The following is a 21,054-nucleotide window of genomic DNA, read 5'->3' on the forward strand; positions in this document are numbered from 1 at the left end:
CAATTTGTTAGAAATCCAATAAAGCAAAATGCAACAAAATGAGGTATGCCTATATATAAATGTAAAATGATTATTCTGTGAGGGATTTAATTTTCAAAGAAAATAATTATTACACCTAAATTTTTTATTTTGAAAATATATTACATGAGTAGTATATAGCTGTAGTCTCGCTAGAAAAGATTAAAACTGTATTGGAGAATATAGAATACACATGAAAATCTGCTTTCACCTCAACCCTATCCCACTGTCTTTCATTAAGGCATCCACTGTTAATAGCTTTGTGGGTTTGCTTTCAATCTTTTTTACCCTATTTTGAAATATTATATTTATTATTAAAATTATTTTAATATATATAGATCCTTATATTCTGTTCCATTGATCTATTGGTCTAATCTTGGGCCCCTACCATCTTGTTTTGGTTATTACAACCAGATGATATGTTTGGATATGTGATAAGGCAAATTCTCTTCCACTTATTTTTTAAAAAATTTCTTGACTATTCTTGAACATGAGGAGGGCATGGAAACCCAGTCCAGTATTCTTGCTTGCAGAATCCCATGGACAGAGGAGCCTGGCTGGCTATGGTCCATTGGGTTGCAGAGTCGAACATGACTGAAACGACTTAGCATGCACGCACACATTCTTGAACGTTTTCATTTCCAAATTAAATTTTTAAACAGCTTGTTAAGTTCTATTTAAATGTCCTACTAGGATTTGATTGTAACTGTATTGAATTTAAATTTATTTTGGGATGAACTGTCTTCTTTGTAGTATTGGGCCTTGCATCCAGGAACATGATACGTTATTCCATTTACTCAAGTCCTCTCCCATATTTTCCTCTATATAGGTCTTAAATGTTTCTTCTTATATTTCTTGTATAGTTCTGGGCATTTATATTTTATGTTGTTATGAAGAGGATTCTATCAGTCAAATATACTTTCAACAAAAGACACAGAAACCCAAACAAACAGAAAACAAAATAACTGAAAAAACAAGAAGTGGAGAGGCCAAGTCCCTGCTGTTGTGACTGATTTCACAACAAAGTGATGTCAGCAAAGACAAGAGCTCCATCATCCTGCTTGTCCCTTTATGAGCTGTTTTAGTCTGAAGATCAAATGTTTCCTTTAACTCTGGGAAGTTTCCTTTTCTTAATTCCTGTATCATTTCTTCTCTTCTATTCTCTGTTAAGCCCTCTCAAACTCCTATTTGGTAAACATTGAATATTCTGAACTGTTCCCCCCCTCAATGTATTTTAATTTTTTTTCTCTGTATTTTACATTTCCATCTTTAAATTCTTTGTTGTGAAAAATGCCCTCTATATTAGCTTCCACACTGTTAATTTGATTTGCTGTAGTATCCATTTGGTTTCTCAGGACATTTCTTGAATATTTCATACTTCACTAATTGTTTTTATGGTGACTTTGAAGCATTTACCCTATTTTTTCTATAGCCGTCTATTCTTTTATAGATGTTTTGTTCTCCTAGATTTTAAAAAGAATTCTCTTATGGACCATTTTGGTTTTTTGTAGAGCCATTTCTGTTTGTTCATGTTGTTTTTTCCCAGTCATCCACAATTCTTATGATAACTTAATTGCCTAATAATTACCTAGAGCTTCCTCCTGCTACTTTACTTGTTCACTCTAAACACCAAGTTTCTTGGAATCTGCTCTTTGAAGTGGTTATCTCCTGCATATATTTTGGCTGCAGGTTACATTTCTGCTTCTATTTGTCAGTTCAGTCTCTTCTAATTTATATCTCACAACTTTTAGTCTTTTGTTGGTGCCCTCTCCACTGTGATAAAATATTTTTAAAATGTCTTTTTCCAGTTTTAAGGAATTTTCAGGAGGAGGGAATGAACACACCCATTCTTAGTCCACAATTTTAATCTATTCTCATAGATTTCCTAATGTGATACAGATCATCATAGATACTACTATATAATGGAAAAAGTTTTAATTCATCTTTCCTCCATAGCCTATTTTTCAAAATGATAAATACAGCAACCAAATTTTCAATGTTTTTAATAAATTTTTTAGGTCAAGGCTCACTCTTTATTTTCTTCATTCAACAATATTATTCTAGAAGAAAGCAAAAAAAATTCAGAAGGATCAGTATTATCCCAGGATTTGAAATTTGATGATGAAGTTATAAAAATGGATCCTAGGATCAAGCCCAGACCAAAACTTATGAGTTTGGATGATAAAACAATACTTTCCCTTGCCAAGACTAGTGTTTTTGGTCATATTGTGGTAAGTATGATGAGGAAATTCTATTGAGACATTAAGCTTCCTTCTATATCTTGACTCTCAGTCTGTCCATTTCAAATCTGCTACCATTCTATCCAGACCCTATTGCCATCCTAGATACTTCCATGGGGCTATTACACAATTAAAGGAGGCTCCATGCACATAATACTCTATTAACATGCTCTTTGGATGCCTTCAGTATATCGCTAAGTATAACTCAATACAAGGGGTGTGCGTGTCTGTGTGTGTTGGGGTGGGAGTGCATGCCTACTAGAGCTATGCAAAAGAGGTTTTGTCCTACTTCCGCTTCAAGGCCACAACCCATTCTCCATACTGAAGCCAGAGTAGTCTTTTCAAGTGCAAATCTGATTTGTCATCCCTCACCACTCCTATATGAAATGCACAAATGCTTTTCATTGTTTTCAAAATAAAACCAAAGTCCTTAATATGGCCTGTAAGGTTTTATATGACCTGGTCCCAGGCCTGTCTTTCCAGACTCTTCTCATATTACCCTCCCTGTAGCAATCTGTAGTCAGCCTCCTTTTTGTTTCCTAAATGTACCTTTTGCCGCCACACAGCGTCTCCACGCTAGCTACTTGAGTAGCTAGTAGTAGAGTCTCACGCTGCACAGAATGTTCTCACGTGAACTTGTTTCTCCTATTTAGCTCCCACACATGTTTTAGATCTATACCTAAGCATTAAGTCCTTCTCTTACCTCTAGGTCTAACTACAAATCTAAGTAAGATTCCTTTGTCATGTGCTCTGTGTTCTTCCTAAACTATGGAATTTATAGTAAATTATATAATTTACAGAAGCTATGACTGTTCTTAGTCATTTATATTCCCAGCATGAGGGTAACAATATAAGACTGTGCAGTGTGCATTGCACAGAAGGGCCACATCTAAGGGGCAACTTTTAAATATACAGTAGCATATTTACTACAACAACTTTCTGATGACTGGTGGTGGAATTTCTTTTACTAACAAAATCAGTCTATTGTGACAATTTTCTAAAAGCTGGAAATAAAGATGTCTTGAGGTAAAAATGTCTTTTTATAATTTACTCATAAGTACTGTGTGGACCAGCATTAACTTTGCCATTATCTAGCACAATACCTAGCACATATGAGATACTCATTGGATATTTGTTCTAAAACAGAATGTCTGAGCGGTTCTTACAGAGAAAGTGAGTTATCGACTTGAACCTACAGAAGTAGTAAACAAATTGATATTAATTGATAAGTGATAACAATACTTAAGACAAGGTATTCTTATTTGACATATCTTTCTATGCATTTACTGAAAACTGAGGTACAGATAAAAATTCAGAAATTATTTTTAACTTGAAAGTCAATTACTTTGCTCCATTTTGACATTTTAAAATCCATTGTTTATGATAGTTTTTTCCAAATGATTATGTGAAGCAGAAAGAGAATGCAAAACATATATTTTAAAATAATAAATGAGGTTAACAGTTCTCAGTCTGCTTCTAAAAATATTCAAGACATCTTTTTAAGATAGTTTATGAAATTGCTTTGATAAAACTGTATTAGCATCATCCACCAAATCTTCAAGTCTAGATTAAGTCTAGACTTAATCTAGAATCTATAATCTTCAAGTCTAGATTAAGAATTATTATTAGAGATGAAGGAAAATTTTATAGCATGATAGCAATATCACCATCTTTATCATAAATATGCAGTATACTTAATACAGGAACAATCTTCCAGCTGACAGTATGGAGAAATTGTTTCTGAACTATAATGTCAAGATTTCATATTTGATTAATGCATTTTTTATAATAAAGCCTCAATAGAAAAGGTTTAATAAATCAGTGTTCTGATAGGACTGAGCTTCTAAAACATGTATTCCTGTAGATTTAAAGAGATTAAATAAAAGTAAAAAAAATAGCACCAGAAAGTAGGTCTTTTTTTAATTATCTTTGGTTTGTAAGATAAGAAGCAGAAAGGAGAAGAGTTTAAGACTTTGGAATATCTTGACCAGTGTGACCTCCACCTGACTATTAATTTCGTCAATACCCATAACATAAGAATTTAAGAATTCATCTTAAATTTGTCTATATTTCTTAAAAACCAGCAAATTTTCTACAGTTTCCAGTAAGAATTCTAGATATTAGAAGGCTATTTAGACATCACAGCCTTTATTCTCCTTTATTTGTGCCATTACTGTAAGAGAAATTGAAGGTACATATGTCTTATTTTCTTTTCAGATATCCCCACTAGATTGAGTTTTATGAGGACATCCATAAAAATAAATAAAATATATAGAAATGAAAAGCCCAGAGTAATATAATTTTATAATTTCTTACAGCACAATTAAATACTAAAAATTAGAGTTGTCAGTTATAAGTCTGGCTTTTGCACTTATTTATTCATCTAGCATTTACTGAGAATTTGCTATATTTTAACCATTGAAGCAAGTACTAGATGTTCAATGAATAAGTTTTCTTCCCTGCTCCAAGGGTATTATTTTAGTGAAGAAGACAGATATATAAACAAATACAAGACATTTAGAGCTGCTGGGAGAGGTCCACAGAAAGAGGTGGGTTTATGTGAATTTCTGAAGGATATGGAAGATTTCATTGTTTTTGTCTTCCATGCCGAGGAATACTTTATCTGTAAGCACATGGTTTTGAAAGACCTAGTGTCTTATCTAGGGTGTGTCATGGTGGGAATATAGGTGTAGGTTGGAATACAAAGATACATGAGACTGACTGAAAGAATGAGAGGTTATAGCTACATTAGGACTCTTTGCCAGGCTACTCTGTCCAAGGAATTCTCCAGGCAATACTGGATTGGGTTGCCATGCCCTCCTCCACTGGATCTTCCCCACCCAGGGCTCAAACCCACGTCTCTTGTGTCTCCTGCATTAGCAGGTGGGTTCTTTACCACTAGTACCATCTGGGAAGCCCATGCAGGTATCAGAGTCTCCCCTAAATATAAAAATATAGTAACATTCATTTTCATATAGCCCTGGATCAAATGGGCAGGGAAAATCTGGGTCAATTTGTGATGCAGAGACTTAGACATCTCTCTACTCCTTCTTTGATGTAGTATCTTCTTTGATGTTGTATCCTCCCACTTTAACACCCTCAGCCTTTCTTCCTTAGTCCAGGGCCCTCATTTGGTTTCCTGTAATCAGGGTATATCCTCGCCATCCTCTCTCCTGTGAGGCAACCTAGCCAATACCCAAAATCTTTAGAGCCTACATTGTTTACCAGCTAGCGTTGAGAAATAGAACTGCCCTAATGAATGTAACAACAAAATCTTTAATCATCTTCTAAAAAGAATTTCACGACAATTATTAGTAAACTTAGAGCAAGTGGAAAATCAAATTAATCAAGTACCAGTTCCAATACTGCTATTATAAACTTCATCTTGTAAAATCAGATTATAAAAACAGACTGTACTTTTAAAATTAGATTTTTTTCTCATTGGCTCTCTCTTAATGTTATTTAATAGCTATAATTAGAATATAATTTGCCTTATTTTTTATTTACATTTTATTTTACTTCAGAGTCTGAATCTACATGGAAACAGCTTGAGTAAATTGAGAGATCTTTCCAAGTTAACAGGACTTCGAAAACTTAATATCAGCTTTAATGAATTTACTTGTTTAGATGATGTATACCACCTGGTAAGAACTTTTTTGAAATTATATAAGTAAAATAAAATTATTAATTTAATGGATAAATTATTTTTGTAATAATTACCTCATCTATACCATATTAAAGATATATAGCCCAAATCAGGAACAAAGCATGCATAAAACTATAGTATGTTACTTTCTCTAAAATAGGTCTTAGAGTTAGATTCTGTTTACAAACCACATATACACCTGTGATCATATCTGAGTTCTAGCTACTTGAAAATAAATGTAAAACTACTCCAGACTCGTTTTTAAATTGTCATTTATAAGCTATCATTTCCAATTTCTTCTGCTATTTTTTTCTCATCTTTTTTTCTCCTTCTTGTGAGTCCTTATTTCTTCTTCACTTTTTGGTTTACCACTTCACAGCTAATGTTTTCAGTTCTTCCCATCTGTTCATTATCCTTATGGTTATCTTGTCCTCTCTGCCTTGTCCTTTCTACCCAAACTTCAGATCTTGTTTGACTTGTGTTTGCCTTCCTATAAATCAAAGGACAAATATGGTAATACACATATACACACAGGTACGGATCTTGTCTGGAATTTTTTCTCTGTCATATGTCGTGTAACAATAATTACATATGGGTTCCAGAACTGCAGTCCAGCATCTCTGTTTCCATAGGTCTCAGGTCATCGACATACCTTTTCAGAATATATCCAATGAGATATATTCAAAATACATCTCAGCTCTTGCCCGTTTTCTACCTCCTCGTAACCACGTCAAGGCCCTTGCACCATTACTTCTCCTACTGTGGTGAGAGTTTGCCACTTTGTTTATTGACCTTAGATTTTAGTATTTAAACTCCCTTTTTTCTTTTAGTAAACCAGAATCTTTTTTTTTATTAAATTGGGGTAACATTGGTTTATGACACTATGTAAGTTTCATGTGTACAATATTATTATATTTCAACTTCCGTATACACTACAGCGTGCTCACCACCAAAAGTTTAGTTTCTATCCATCACCAAGCAGTTGACCACCTTTACCCATTTTGCCCTCCCTCCACCCTACTTCCCCACTGGTAATCACTACTCATATAGCCCATATAGTTCCTTTTATTTATGTGTTTATCTTTATTTGATTTGGTTTATTCCTTTATTTTGTGTTTTTTTTAATTCCACATATGTGATATAATACAGTATTTGTCTTTCTCTGACTTATTTCTCTCAGCATAATACCTTCCATCCATGTTGTTGCAAATGGCAAGATTTCATCTTTTTTATGTCTCAGTAGTATTTCATAGTATATATATACCACATCTCCTTTATACATTCATCCATTGATGGGCACTTAGGTTGCTTCCGTATCTTGGCAATTGTAAATTCAGCTATGAACTCAGGGGTACAATATTTTGAATTTATGTTTTTATACTCTTTGGATAAATACCCAGAAGTTGAATAGCTGGATCAGATGGTGGTTCTATTCTTAATATAAAATAGAACTCTCCATACTGTTTTCCGTACTGTAAATTGGCTGCACCAATTTACATTCCCACAAACAGTGCATGAGGGTTCACTTTTCTCTACATCCTCTCTTGTTATTTCTTGCCTTTTTGATAACAAATCATTGTGGTTTTGATTTGCATTTCCTTAATAATTAGTGATGAACATCTTTTCATGTACCTGTTGTCCATCTAAAAATAACTCTGGAATAATGACCATTTAGCTCCTCTGCCTATTTTTTAAATTGGGTTGTTTGGTTTTTTGTTGTTGAGTTTTATGAGTTTTTAATATATATTTTATATCAGCCCCTTATCAGATACATGATTTGCAAATATCTTCTCCAGCTCGGTATGTTGTCTTTTCATTTTGCTGATGGTTTCCTTTGCCATGCAGAGCTTTTTAGTTTGGTGTAGTCCCATTTCTTTATTTTTGCTTTTGTCCACATTGCTTGAAGAGTCATATCTAGAAACACATTGCTAAGACTGATGTCAAACAGCATACTGCCTTTGTTTCTTCTAGGAATTTTAATGGTATTAGGAAACTGGATAGGCACATGTAAGGCCATAGTCCTTTTTAACAGAATTCACTATAGGGTTTGGTATGCAACTGAGAAAAGAAGATAGTTTAATAGAGGTCCCAGGACTATATAGTAATTGGTGGCATTTTTTGTTTAATTTTTTTCTAATGATTTTCTAGCAGTTCCAACGGTTATAACAAACACTGTAATTTTGCTAAGGCACAAATAAAAAGAGTAAACTCTAAAGTCACACAGGATGAGTGAGTTTAGCCAGCTGCCCAGTGTGTATATTGCAGTGTGGCTATGTTGTTCTTTTCATCATCATAGCCGCACAGCCTACTTATTGAATAACTATTACCATGGTCACTTTACATGTAAGAGAACTGGACAGATTTTATGCCCAAGTGTTATTTTTGAACTTTAGAACTAGGTATAGACTCCTCAAACATCAAGAATCTGATATATAAATATGTCTCTAAAAATGACTATAACGATCTTCAGGTGTTCAAAGAGAAGAAACATTGTATATGTAGAATAAAACACAGATCCTGAAAACCATATACTACAAATATGTGGTTTAGTAAATTATTATAAGGTGAACATGCTTGTAAGTATCGTCCAGGTCAAGAAATAAAACTCTGCCACCCAGAGCATAAATCCTTATATATGCCCCATTCCTTCAGGAAATCATTATCCTAACTTCTATAGTTATCCTCTCCCTGCTATTTCCCCCGCATAGTTCCATCACCCAAATGTGCATCCCTAGCACAGCCGTTTGGTTTCCCCCATTTTTTAAATGTACTGTATTTTTTAAGTCTCTTTTAAGTTTCCTTTCTATTCTCTTTCACACCCCACTGTTTATTTGTTAGAGAAGGAAATGGCAACCCATTCCAGTTTTCTTGCCTGGAAAATCCCATGGTCAGAGGAGTCTAGTGGGCTGCAGTCCTTGAAGTTGCAGAATCATAAAACAGTTGTAGAAAAACTTGCACCTTCCAACCCAAAGAGTTTCCCACAGTAGACCCTGCCAATATATTACTTATGATACAACCCTACATGCCCTCCACCCACCAGTTTTTTTTTCCAAATTGGCAACTGGATCCAGAGATTGGATCAGACTGAGATTGCATTCCTCTGGCAAGACTGTAAGAGACCTATAATGTCTAGTCATCACTTTTCTGATTCAAGGAGGTTATATCCATTGTTGTTCAGTTGCTCAGTCGTGTTTGACTCTTTGCCAGCCCATGGTCTACAGCACGCTTCCCTGTCCTTCACCATTTCCTGGAGCTTGCTCAAACTCAACTACATTGAGTCAGTGATGCCATCCAACCATCTCGTCCTCTGTTGTCCCCTTCTCCTCCTGCCTTCAATTCTTCCCCAAATCAGAGTCTTTTCCAATGAGTCAGCTCTTTCCATCAGGTGGCCAAAGTATTAGAGCTTCAGCTTCTGCATCAGTCCTTCCAATGAATATTCAGGGTTGATTTCCTTTGTTCTCCTTGCAGTCCAAGGGACTCTCAAAACACCACAGTTCAAAAGCATCAATTCTTTGGCACTCAGCCTTCTTTATGGTCCAACTCTCACATCTGTACAATGAGACTACTGGAAAAAGCATAGCTTTAACTGGACGGACCTTTGCCGACAGAGTAATGTCTCTGCTTTTTAATACACTGTCTGGGCATAGCTTTTCTTCCAAGGAGCAAGTGTCTTTTAAGTTCATGGCTGCAGTCACCATCTGCAGTGATTTTGGAGCCCAAGAAAATAAAGTCTTTTCCTGTTTCCATTGTTTCCCCATCTATATGCCATGAAGTGATGGGACCGGATGCCATGATCTTAGTTCTCTGAATGTTGAGTTTTAAGCCAGTTTTTCATTCTTCTCTTTCACCTTCATCAAGAAGCTCTTTAGTTCCTCTTTGCTTTCTGCCATAAGGTTTGTGTCATCTACATATCTGAGGTTATTGATATTTCTCCTGGCAATCCTGATTCCAGCTTGTGATTCATCCAGCCCAGCACTGAATATTCATTAATTCATTGAAAATTATTAAATAGCAATATTCTTATTCTCATTTCTTTTTCATTTATTAATTGGAATATTTTACAGAGACATTTCCCTTATCTATTATTTGGATACCTAGTAGAACCATTCATATAGAAAATCCAGAACAGATATTTGATTATTTGCCTTTATTTACAAACTTTGAAGATAATGAATTAGTTCCTTATTATTTCCCAAAGATGAGCAATTCTTTTTCTGTTTTAATATCATTAGGAATGCAGGGACTTAAACATATTTGATGATATTCAATTTATTGCAATTATCATCATGATGAAGCTGAGATTTTCTCATCCTTAGCCAGTGGAAGCATCATAAAGTTATCTCCTTTAGCCATGACTCTAGTAGTCTGTGACAGCTTCTTTGCCACCTAGCATGAATGATTTTCCACACACATTTTGTGTATTTTTCTACTGCAGACATGGAGTCAACTATTTCTTCAAGAAGCCCTGGTTTCTTTTAGAGAAGTGTTATTTCAGGATCACATCCTGGGTTGGTCACTGTTTATAATTCTTTCCATTGGACAGGACTTGTTGTGAGGGGTGTGTGTGTGGGAGTGGGGCTGGTATATGTGCATATGTATAACTAAAACTAACCTTATGAATTTATATTGATATTTCCAATTCACGACTGCAAATCATTTAGCCTAACCTTTCCTCTGTTGTTGTTTTGGTCAGTTGTTAAGTCATTTCGGACTCTTTGCAATCCCATGAACTGCAGGACACCAGGCTTCCCTATCCTTCACTGTCTCCCAGTTTGCTAAAACTCATGTCCATTGAGTTGGTGATGCCATCCAACCATCTTATCCTCTGTCATCCCCTTCTCCTCCTGCCCGCAATCTTTCCCAGCATCAGGATCTTTTCCAGAGTCGGATCTTCCCATCAGGTGGCCAGAGTATTAAAGCTTTAGCTTCAGCATCAGTCCTTCCAACGAATATTCAGGGTTGATTTCCTTTAGGATTGACTGATTTGATCTCCTTTCTGTCCAGGAACTCTCAAGAGTCTTCTCCAACACCACAGTTCAAAAGCATCAATTCTTTGATGCTCAACCTTCTTTATGGTCCATCTCTCACACCTGTTACATGACTACTGGAAAAACCATAGCTTTGACTATATGGACCTTTGTCAGCAAAGTGATGTTTCTGCTTTTTAATATGGTGTCTAAATTTGTCATAGCTTCTCTTCCAAGTAGCAAGTATCATTTAATTTCTGACTGCAGTCACTGTCCACAGTGATTTTGGAGCCCAAGAAAATAAAATCTGCCACCCTTTCCATTTTTTCCCCATCTACTTGCCATGAAGTGATGGGACTGGATGCCATGATCTTATTTTTTTGGGATATTGAGTTTTCTCTGTTACATACATCTATATCTTTTTTCAACACCAATAATCCTGATTTTCAAGGTTACAAGGTGATAGAATTAGTATATTTAATAATCATTTATTTGTTTTTATCCCCTGTTACAAATACAACAGCCTTGGAATGACAGTGCTAATACCCTCATCAACTTGTTACCATAACTATTTTTCTTTTAATTTTGTGTATGCTCTTCCAGTCTTCCCTATTTTAAAAAAGTTAAAATTATCATACTATATCTACTTTGAGCATGTAGCCCTTACACTCTGTACACTCTACCTTTTAGATCATTGGTAATTGTATATTTAATTCTCATCACCAGTCCTTAGATTGGTATCAAACATCTTAACTGTCAGAAAAATATTCTATTATAGATTCCTCAAGAAGGGCTTATAGGAACAAAATCCCTTAAGTTACTATATGTTGATAATAGTTTATCTATGTCCTTTATATCTGAAAGACTGTTTTGTTAGGTATAAAATCCTTGGTTCACAATTTTGTTTCTTGGGCATCTTAAATGTTATTTAATTTTCTTGTGGCATAAAGTGTTGCTGTAGAAAAGTCTGATGAGAATGTATCATTTTTTCTCTTATAAGTCACAGGCTTTTTTCTTCTAGATGTCCAAAGGAAGTTTTTTAGTTTTCATTAAAGTCTAGTAATTTTATTATAAGAGTATGTCTTGGCATTGGTTGTTCTGGGTCAAGATTTCACATTCACAGTATGCTCCTCCAAAATAAATATTAAAATCTTTTTTTTTTTTGAACTGAAAGTTTTTAGCAATTTTTGTTTCCTTGCTTTGGTTTTCTTCTTAAGGAACTCACATTATCCATATATTGAATCTTTTCTTCACTATTTGTCACTTTCTCTTGAGTCCTTTTTATAGCTCCATTTAGATTTTTTTAATTGATTTGATTTTTTAATATTTCTGTCTTTTCACTTTCTGTTTCTCTTAAGGTGTTGTCTGTTGTTTACTTTTTTTGTCTTTGGCTAGTTTAGTATTCACTTCTGAAATGATTTTATTATTTTATTTTAGATTCTTTTCTGGGTTCTTTCACTTCACTTCTGAATTTTTCTAATCCAGATTTCTGTTGTTATTTTGTATCTTGTATCAATCTTAACATCTTTTTGCTTGCTTTGAAATAACAGGTTTATAGTCATGATGTTTCTTGGGCATGTTTTTCTGGTATACTTTTATTGCTCACAGCAATATTTCTGTCTCTCTTTCACGCATGCATAGTTTGTTTAGCTTTGTCTGGGATTTTACCTCAGTACTTTTCTGCTGCTCATTTTTCAGTGAAATTACTTCTTCTTAACTTTCAAAATGAAAGTGGGTGTTGGGGAAGCTTTTGTAATTTCACAGAACTCCCTCTTCTGCTGTTTATATGTACTGTTAACAGTTGTAGCACTTATTTTCTGAGATTTCCTGACTCTGTTTCCTTCTTCCACTTCAGTCTGAACTTTCTCTTTTATTTGCCTCCTTTGTCCTTATCCTGTTTAATTTTGACTTAGCCCAGCAGTTTCTTTTCCAAGAAGGATTCAGTTCTTACCAGAGCCTGGTGGGGCAGTTTGAAAATTCATAGGTGCTAGACTGGTCCAGCCCCTTCAGACCTTTTTACTCTTGGTCCCATGCACTTATCTGGTATCAGAGGAGGCAAAACTCGCACTTTCAACTGCACTCTGTGCCTTCAGAGAGTCCACTGAATATTGGTTGGCTATTTTGGGGCCCAGGTCTGTCAGATGAGATGCCCTGACGCTTCCTTCTTCCTCTCACATAGACATGGACATCATGTAGTCTTGTGGTTGTTGGCAGTTTATCCCCACCAACTTCTTTTGGGACTTATGGGGCTACCTTGTTATGTAGCTTTATTATAAATGTTGTCCATGGAATTTTGGTCTTATTTTTACTTTCTTTTTATGTGGGGATTCAGAGAGATTGAATATCTATGCTGCCTCCGCCTACGTATTTTCCAATAATCAACTTTGTATTTGTGTTTAATATTAATTATATTTATCACTGTATCACAAAAGGCTATGCCCTGATTTAATCACTCACCTATTAGTTCTATCATCTAAGTTTTTATGCTTGCCTTTAGTTTATCTCATTTTTTACCAGCTGAGCCACTAGGGGCTCAGATGGTAGAGAATCTGCCTGTAATGCAGGAGACCTGGGTGCAACCTCTAGGTTGGGAAGATCCTCTGGAGAAGGAAATGGCTACCCCCTCTTGGAGAATTCCATGAACAGAGGAGCCTGGAAGACTACAGTCCATGGGGTCGCAAAGAGTTGGACATGACTAAGTGACTTTCACTTTTACTTATCTCATTTTTACTATCATGTTCCTTAACTGTGTCTCTACCATGGAGAGTTTCTATACTTTATTTTATGATAGGCATTAGGTTCTACTAGGTTGCAGAAAGTAAACAGATGGTTACTATGTGTTCATTACCCTGTCTTTGCCTTGTGAATCAGAATTCCCAATCTATGACTGTTTATATAATGAAAGACCTGGCCTTCATAAATGGTGGAGATACATTATATAATTTTTATAGATTTTTTAAAATCTAAGCAAGACATCCATATAAGGTAAAATTGAAATATCAAAAGCTGTATGTCTGTCATCCATTCACTTGAACTATCAGGAAAGGAGAGTATCCAAGCCAAAGAAATAGGAGCAGATTTTTTTTCTCTGAAAATAACTATACCATAGTCAGAGTTGGCCAAGGAGAGACAAATATGTATGGCTATTTGCAACTTTATAGATTATAGAAATAATACTTCTGTCTTACCTTTTCCAATGAAAATTTTAGTGTTAAAATATTTCTGATGCCTCAAGACAGCTAATCTACATTCAGAGATGGAACTATTATCCCTAAAATATTTTAAATGGGTCTTGTCAGTTTTAATCTTTGTAATTTGGGCTGAATTGTACCATAACTTACAAAAGATTTAAACCAAAACACAAGAAATACTAAAATGCCAAGTTCTCCAGCAAAACTGAAAATATTATTCCTTGAATATTCATGGAGTGTATGGAGTCTCCTTTATATTCTAGGAATATAAAAAAGTGAAGATCCTACCCCTGTTTTCAAGGAAAGAAGACAGCTATCTTTATATATATATATATATATATATATATATATATATATATATAATGAATTGTTCCCAAATGCTAATCAGCATGCAAGTGTCAGAATTTGGGGCAAGTTTTTAACCATTTTTTGATGAAAAATGGCAAAAGATGGACCATATAGTAAATTTTTATAAATCTAAATTTAATTTAAAAGACTGTTCTAAGATTATATCCTTAATACTTTCTACTGCCAAATGTCCTTTCATCCAAGAAACTATAATGATAGTAAATTATAGGATTTTTTTACTGTGCCTACTTAAATAATAAAAGTCAGTAACACTATTTAATTTCCAGAAACTTTAGATTTTAATGATCTGAACACTGAACTCTTGAAACCTAGTCATTGTAATAATAGGTGCTATTACAACAATATAAACTATGCATTATATAGCAGTAACTAATTCTATGGTGAATTAAAATGATTGTTTAAGTTATAAAGAAATCAAGTTTATTTTTAATTTACAGTAATATTATTTTTATTTTAATAAATATGTTGCAAAATATTTTCTTCATGTTGCCTTTATCACTTCCTGGTTCTGGGTCTGAGTTAGTATATACTTTAAAAGAAAATTTTGTTTGCACTGAATAGAAGTAGCAAATTGTTTTAAAGATTTCTTACAGTTAAGTAAAATAAAGATCTAAACATATAAATGGCCAAAGATGAGAAACTCAACAAGCAAAAAAACTCAACAAGCAATACTATAGATACAGGTTTCCCTGGTGGCTCATACGGTAAAGACTCTGCCTGCAATGCGGGAGACCCAGGTTCAATCTCTGGGTCAGGAAGATCCCCTAGAGAAGGAAATGGCACCCACTCCAGTATTCTTGCCTGGGAAATCGCATGGACAGAGGAGCCTGTTGGGCTATAGTCCATGGGATCTCAAACATGGAAAAGGCGTGCAACTTCACTGGTAATAATGTAAATTAAAATAAGGCAGGTAGGTTGGTAGGTATTTAAGGAATGAGCATTCTCAAATCCTATTGTTGGAAGAAAAAACTGATACAAACTTCCTTTAAACTACTTGGCAATATTTATCGAGTCTTAACAATATAGAAATCCTTAAAAACCATTAATCTTATTTCTAAAAACCTTTCCTGAGAAAATATTGGAGTCTCGCTTAAATTATTATGAACATGGACATTTGTTGCAATGTTGCCAACAATTAGAAGTCACATAAATGTCCATAGCAAAGTGTTTTTAAAATTCTAATAATTTACATATTAGAATATTATACAATCATGAAAAATCATTTTGAATAATATTTAATAATGTGTGAACATGTTAGAAGGGAACAAAATTCCATATAATAGAGTAATAAATTTGTTTTATATAAGAAAAATATATGAGCATATAATAAAAAATGTCTTCAATGGTTCTTTCTGAGCAACAGAATTATATATGCTTTCTTTTTTTTATTTACTGTATTTCCCAGACCTCCAACAAAAATGTGTTACTTTAATATTTTTTAAAAAATTATTATAGAAAAATCCTGTCCTTTTAAAAAAGGAAATTATAGAATGTAACTGGTTTAGTTTCTGCCTCTGAAGATGAACCTTTTTAAACTAGGCCATGAGTTTAAACCAGAAGCCTAGATATAAGAAGTGTAATTCTTTGTTGGGGACAAATTTTCTTGTTAGTTTCTCTTTGCTGTCTCTTCTGTAAAAACACATACTGCCACTCTATGTTACAAGGGTGAAGAGAGAAGTAAGAGAAAATTACTAAAATAAAATATCTGTAGCTCTTTATTAATAGGAAAATAGGTACTTTGATGCCATTACTGCAGTATAGGCTACTGTTTTGGTTTTCTGTAAGGATTACCAAAAAGCATGGAAAGTACTTACAGAATCAGAGAGAGAAAAAAAGAAGTGTGTAAATACAAAGCATGATCCTTCTGGCATCACTTCTATTTGTATGTGTTGCAGTATAACCTTGAATATTTGGATGCAAGTCATAACCATGTGATAACCCTTGAAGGATTTAGAGGTCTGATGAAACTTAAGCACTTAGACTTGAGCTGGAATCAATTGAAAAAATCTGGCGATGAAATAAATATGTTATGCAAACATACCACAAGCCTTCTCACTCTTGATATTCGACATAATCCATGGCAAAAGGTATGTAACAGACATGTTTATAAAAAAACAAACAATCATTTTTATTTCAAAGCTGTTTTCTCACTATTATTCAATAATACCCAGAAGCAAACTGTCTTTGTCTCAGTAGAGTTCCTTGAAGTATTTCATAAATTGAATATAATGTATTGATCAAGTGAATCAAATGTTATTATAGAAAAGTCATTAATTTCACATCAGATCTTTTTGCAGCCTCTAATAGTTTGAGAGTATTGTGGTCTTAAGAGCATCAGATGTCATTGCCATCTGAAAACCTTTAGAGAAATTTTATAATGCACTACATATAGCTCAGTGTGCTAGAATCATACTGTAGTGAGGCACAGGAACCAAGAATAATAGAATATTATACTGTGAGAGAAACATACTGTTAAAGGGGGAACAAATTTGTCACATTCTCTGATAAACCTAAATTATAAAGTCTTATTTATGTTCTGTTATAAAAGGAAATTTGAGCACTTTTTTCTCATCACAAAAATATTTAGATTCATGCTAAGGACTTTCGGTATTCAATGATTATATTGAAGAATATCTCCAAGTATTTAAAATAAGCCCCAAGTTTATAATTTCAAGAATACATCTTTTCTTGCTCTTCAAAAATGTATATAGACCGTGTTCAACATTTTAAAAAGGGACTAAAGCATGATTGTTTCTATTACATTGGCCATATTACTATGTTTATACTGTTGTATTTCTCCTTTTTCACTCCATAAAATTGAAGCATATTTTTTACCAAATCAGACTTCCTGAATGATCATAGTAGAGCTATAGCCCTGCTGCCAAATTAAATGTCAAGAGCTGAAGATCTGTATTGGCTCACCCAATTGGCTGAGTAGCTAACTGCTGATCTAGATAAAAGGAGGCACTGCAGTTCTTTGAACACTTTCCATCACTGTCACTTTTCAACAGCTAGTGGGATTTCCTCCCTTCACAACAGTAGAAGTATCCAGCTTCAAACAAAACAGATTAATTCTTAAATATAATTTAATATCAACTATTATTTGAAGAATTAAGTTAAGCCTTTACTTTTAGACATATATAATAAAGTAGGAGGTGCATAATTTGAATTATGTGGGAAGGAATGAAGAAAAACTCCTTTCCATGTCATAACATTATGTAGTATTTTGTAAAAATTACCTTTTGTTATTTTTCCCAAGCCAGCCACATTAAGGCTGAGTGTTATTGGCAGATTAAAGACTCTTACTCATTTAGATGGAGTCCTCATTTCTGAAGAAGAAGCAACAGCAGCTATGAAATTTATTTCTGGAACAAAGATTACTCAGGTTGGCTTTTACTGTTTAATATTTCTTGTTCTATTTAGAATATACAAATAATATTTCCCATACTCTTATTTCATTATTGAGATTTTGTATTCTCTCTTAGCATGCTAATAAAAAAGTTCATCTATAGCAATCATATCACTTGAAAATTTTTTTCTGCTTAAATGTATCCTATTAAAATACCAGGTGGTTGTATGGAGTTTCATCCCTGGACACTACCCCAAAAATACCTCTAGGGTAACTGTTTTTTTCCTAGTCAACCTGAACTCATCTGAGTCCTTTCTAGAGTCTTCATGAAAATAAGCAACTTTCTGTGGATAAGGTAAGCCTAGAGACCTTGAGAAAGCATTTAGTGACTTATTTACCTAGTATTGATATTATATGTGTCTGGGTGAAAAAAACAAAGCCTATTAACTTGGGGAAGGGGAAATACCTGTATTATCCAGATTAAGAATGCTACTTTAACTAAAGTTGCTTCAATATCCTTAATATCTCCACTCTAGTTATCTAGGTATTTACTTTCTGTAGAATATTTGAATGTTAATTCCTTAATGTAATGTTTAATTTTGGATCTGTTTAAAGTGAAGGAAAGAAACTTTTTTGTTGATCAAAATATCACTGACTCCTAAAGAAGACATGGGGATTTACCCTACCAGACATCAAAACTTGCTAAAATCTAGTGTGGATTTGGCAGAGTTAGACAAATAGACCAACACAACAGAATATAAGGACCCAGTGTAGACCCACACATACATGAAAAAGTGATAAATCCAGAGCTGACGGTATAGATTAGGGAGTTTAGTCAATAAAAGGTACTGGGATAACTGCATTAAGGTTTCACTGCAAAATGCAAAACCAAAATATTTTAGAAGAAAAGATCAGAAATTATCATTATAACCTTGAATTAGGGAAGAATTTATTATGTAAGAAATAAAGAGCATAAACTATAAAAGATTGGATTTGTCTATCTTAAAATTAATACATCTAATCCTTAAAGGGTAGAAAGTCAAAAGACAAGCTATATAATGGGAAAAGAAATTTGCAACATATCTAATTGACAAAATTAGATAAAATTAGACAAAATTCTTTATATATCCAAAATATATTAGGAAAAAGACAACCAATCAAACAGAAAAATGAGCAAAAGATTTAAATAGTCACTTCACTGGAAAGGAAATCAGAACAGCCAAACAACTTAGGAAAAGATGCTCTACCACATTAATACTCAAGATAATAAACATTAAAACTTTAATGATCTACCAATTTATGGCCACTATTGGGGAAAAAAACACTCTTGACAATACCAAGTTTTAGCAAAGATTTGACGTAAAAGTTATTACAATTGGTGTAACCACTTTGGAAAACAAATTGACCCTATCCAGTAAAGCTGAATATATACATACCCTAAACCCAGCAAGTTATATACTCCAAAGAAACTCTTGCATATGTGTACCAAGAGTCATGCACAAGAGTATTCATAACAGCAATGTTTATAATAGCAAAACAACCCTGAGATCAGCTCAGTGTTCATTGACTTTGAAAAGGAAATACTATATAACAATGACATGAATAAACTACAGCTACAGGCAGAAGTGTAGATGAATCTCATAGATACAATGTTGAGCAAAAAAGCAAGTTACAGAAGAATACAAACATTATTCAATTTTCACAAAGTTCAAATATGTGTAAGAATAACTAATATTTTATTTATGGATAAAAACATAGGTCTATAAAGAAAACAAGTAGTGGTAGATACAAATTTTGAGATTATTTGATTGCTTCTTAACAGGACTGACTGATTCACTTGAGATGAGTGATGGCTTCTGAGCAGCAGAGAAAAAAGATCAGGATGGGAGACATAGAGAGCTTCTGGGGTATTAGGAATATTCTAGCTCTTAAACTGGTTTCATGGATGAATTACATGGTGTTTGTATTATAATAATCCTTTCACAGTTTTATAGATATTATTTTATTATAGTTAAATGACTGACAAAACAAAAACTGAGTAAGATATATGATTTAAAGTATATCAAGTTACTGAAAACACTTTAAGACATAGAAAGTGTCATATTTTAAAATCACTCATTGGATCAGCCGCCTGAGAGACAGTGCTTCTAACTGTGTATACATGGGCCTCTCTGTGCTAGTTCCTTATTCATCATGTGTTTTTCTGTTTTATTAGTTATCTCTCTTACGGCATTCTAGTACTAAAGAAGAGAGACCGCGGATTCTCAGCACATGGCCTTCTGCCAAAATTCTGACACAGACTTCAAAGTTAGGACCACATTCACATATGAATGGAAATTGGTACTTGAAGGTAAAAGCAATTCTATTAAACTTAATGTAAAAATCTTAAGTTCAGTTGATTTTAGTCAGCTTTGCCCCTTATGTCATAAAGAGGGTACAGATAGGTAATGGGCAGAAAACTGGGAGAGACAAATTAAAATTGAAAGAGAAGTCAAGTTGTGACTGGCTATGTCACAGGGCTAGACATCAGGACTAGGCCTCAATGTTCCAGATGTTCAAGTTGGATTTGGAAAAGGCAGAGGCACCAGAGATCAAATTGCCAACATCCACTGGACCATAGAAAAAGCTAGAGAGTTCAAGAAAAACATCTACTTTTGCTTTATTGACTATGCCAAAGCCTCTGACTGTGTGAATCACAACAAAATGTGGAAAATTCTTAAAAAGGTGGAAATACCAGACCACCTGACCTGCCTCCTGAGAAATCTATATGCAGGTCAAGAAGCAACAGTTAGAACTGGATATGGAACAACTGACTGATTCCAGATTGGGAAAGGAGTATGTCAAGGCTGTATATTGTCACCCTGCTTATTTAACTTGTATGCAGAGTGCATCATGTGAAATGCCGGGCTGAATGAAGAACAAATTGGAATGAAGATTGCCAGGAGAAATATCAGTAACCTCAGATATGTAGATGACACCACGCTATGGCAGAAAGCAAAGAGGAACTAAATAGAGCCTCCTGATGAAAGTGAAAGAGGGGAGTGAAAAAGCTGGCTTAAAACTCAACATTCAAAAAACTAAGATCATGGCATCTGGTCCCATCACTTCATTGCAAATAGATGGGGTAACAATGGAAACAGTGACAGACTTTATTTTCTTGGGCTCCAAAATCACTGTAGATGGTGACTGGAGCCATGAGATTAAAAGACACTTGTTCTCTGGAAGAAAAGCTATGACCAACCTAGAAAGCATATTAAAAAGCAGAAAAATCACT

General features: G+C 34.1%; 1 protein-coding gene across 1 annotated transcript in view; it reads left to right on the plus strand.

Annotated features, from left to right (window-relative positions):
- Positions 1-21,054, plus strand: part of LRRC9 (leucine rich repeat containing 9) — a 103,280-nt gene that overhangs the window by 45,511 nt on the left and 36,715 nt on the right. The window contains exons 15-19 of the mRNA XM_065940612.1: positions 2,037-2,249; positions 5,783-5,902; positions 16,327-16,518; positions 17,691-17,816; positions 19,996-20,130. Of these exons, the coding sequence (XP_065796684.1) occupies positions 2,037-2,249; positions 5,783-5,902; positions 16,327-16,518; positions 17,691-17,816; positions 19,996-20,130 (786 nt within the window). The remainder of the gene's footprint in view (positions 1-2,036; positions 2,250-5,782; positions 5,903-16,326; positions 16,519-17,690; positions 17,817-19,995; positions 20,131-21,054) is intronic.

Source organism: Muntiacus reevesi, chromosome 7 (assembly GCF_963930625.1).
Source record: "Muntiacus reevesi chromosome 7, mMunRee1.1, whole genome shotgun sequence".
Classification (NCBI taxonomy): Eukaryota; Metazoa; Chordata; class Mammalia; order Artiodactyla; family Cervidae; genus Muntiacus; species Muntiacus reevesi.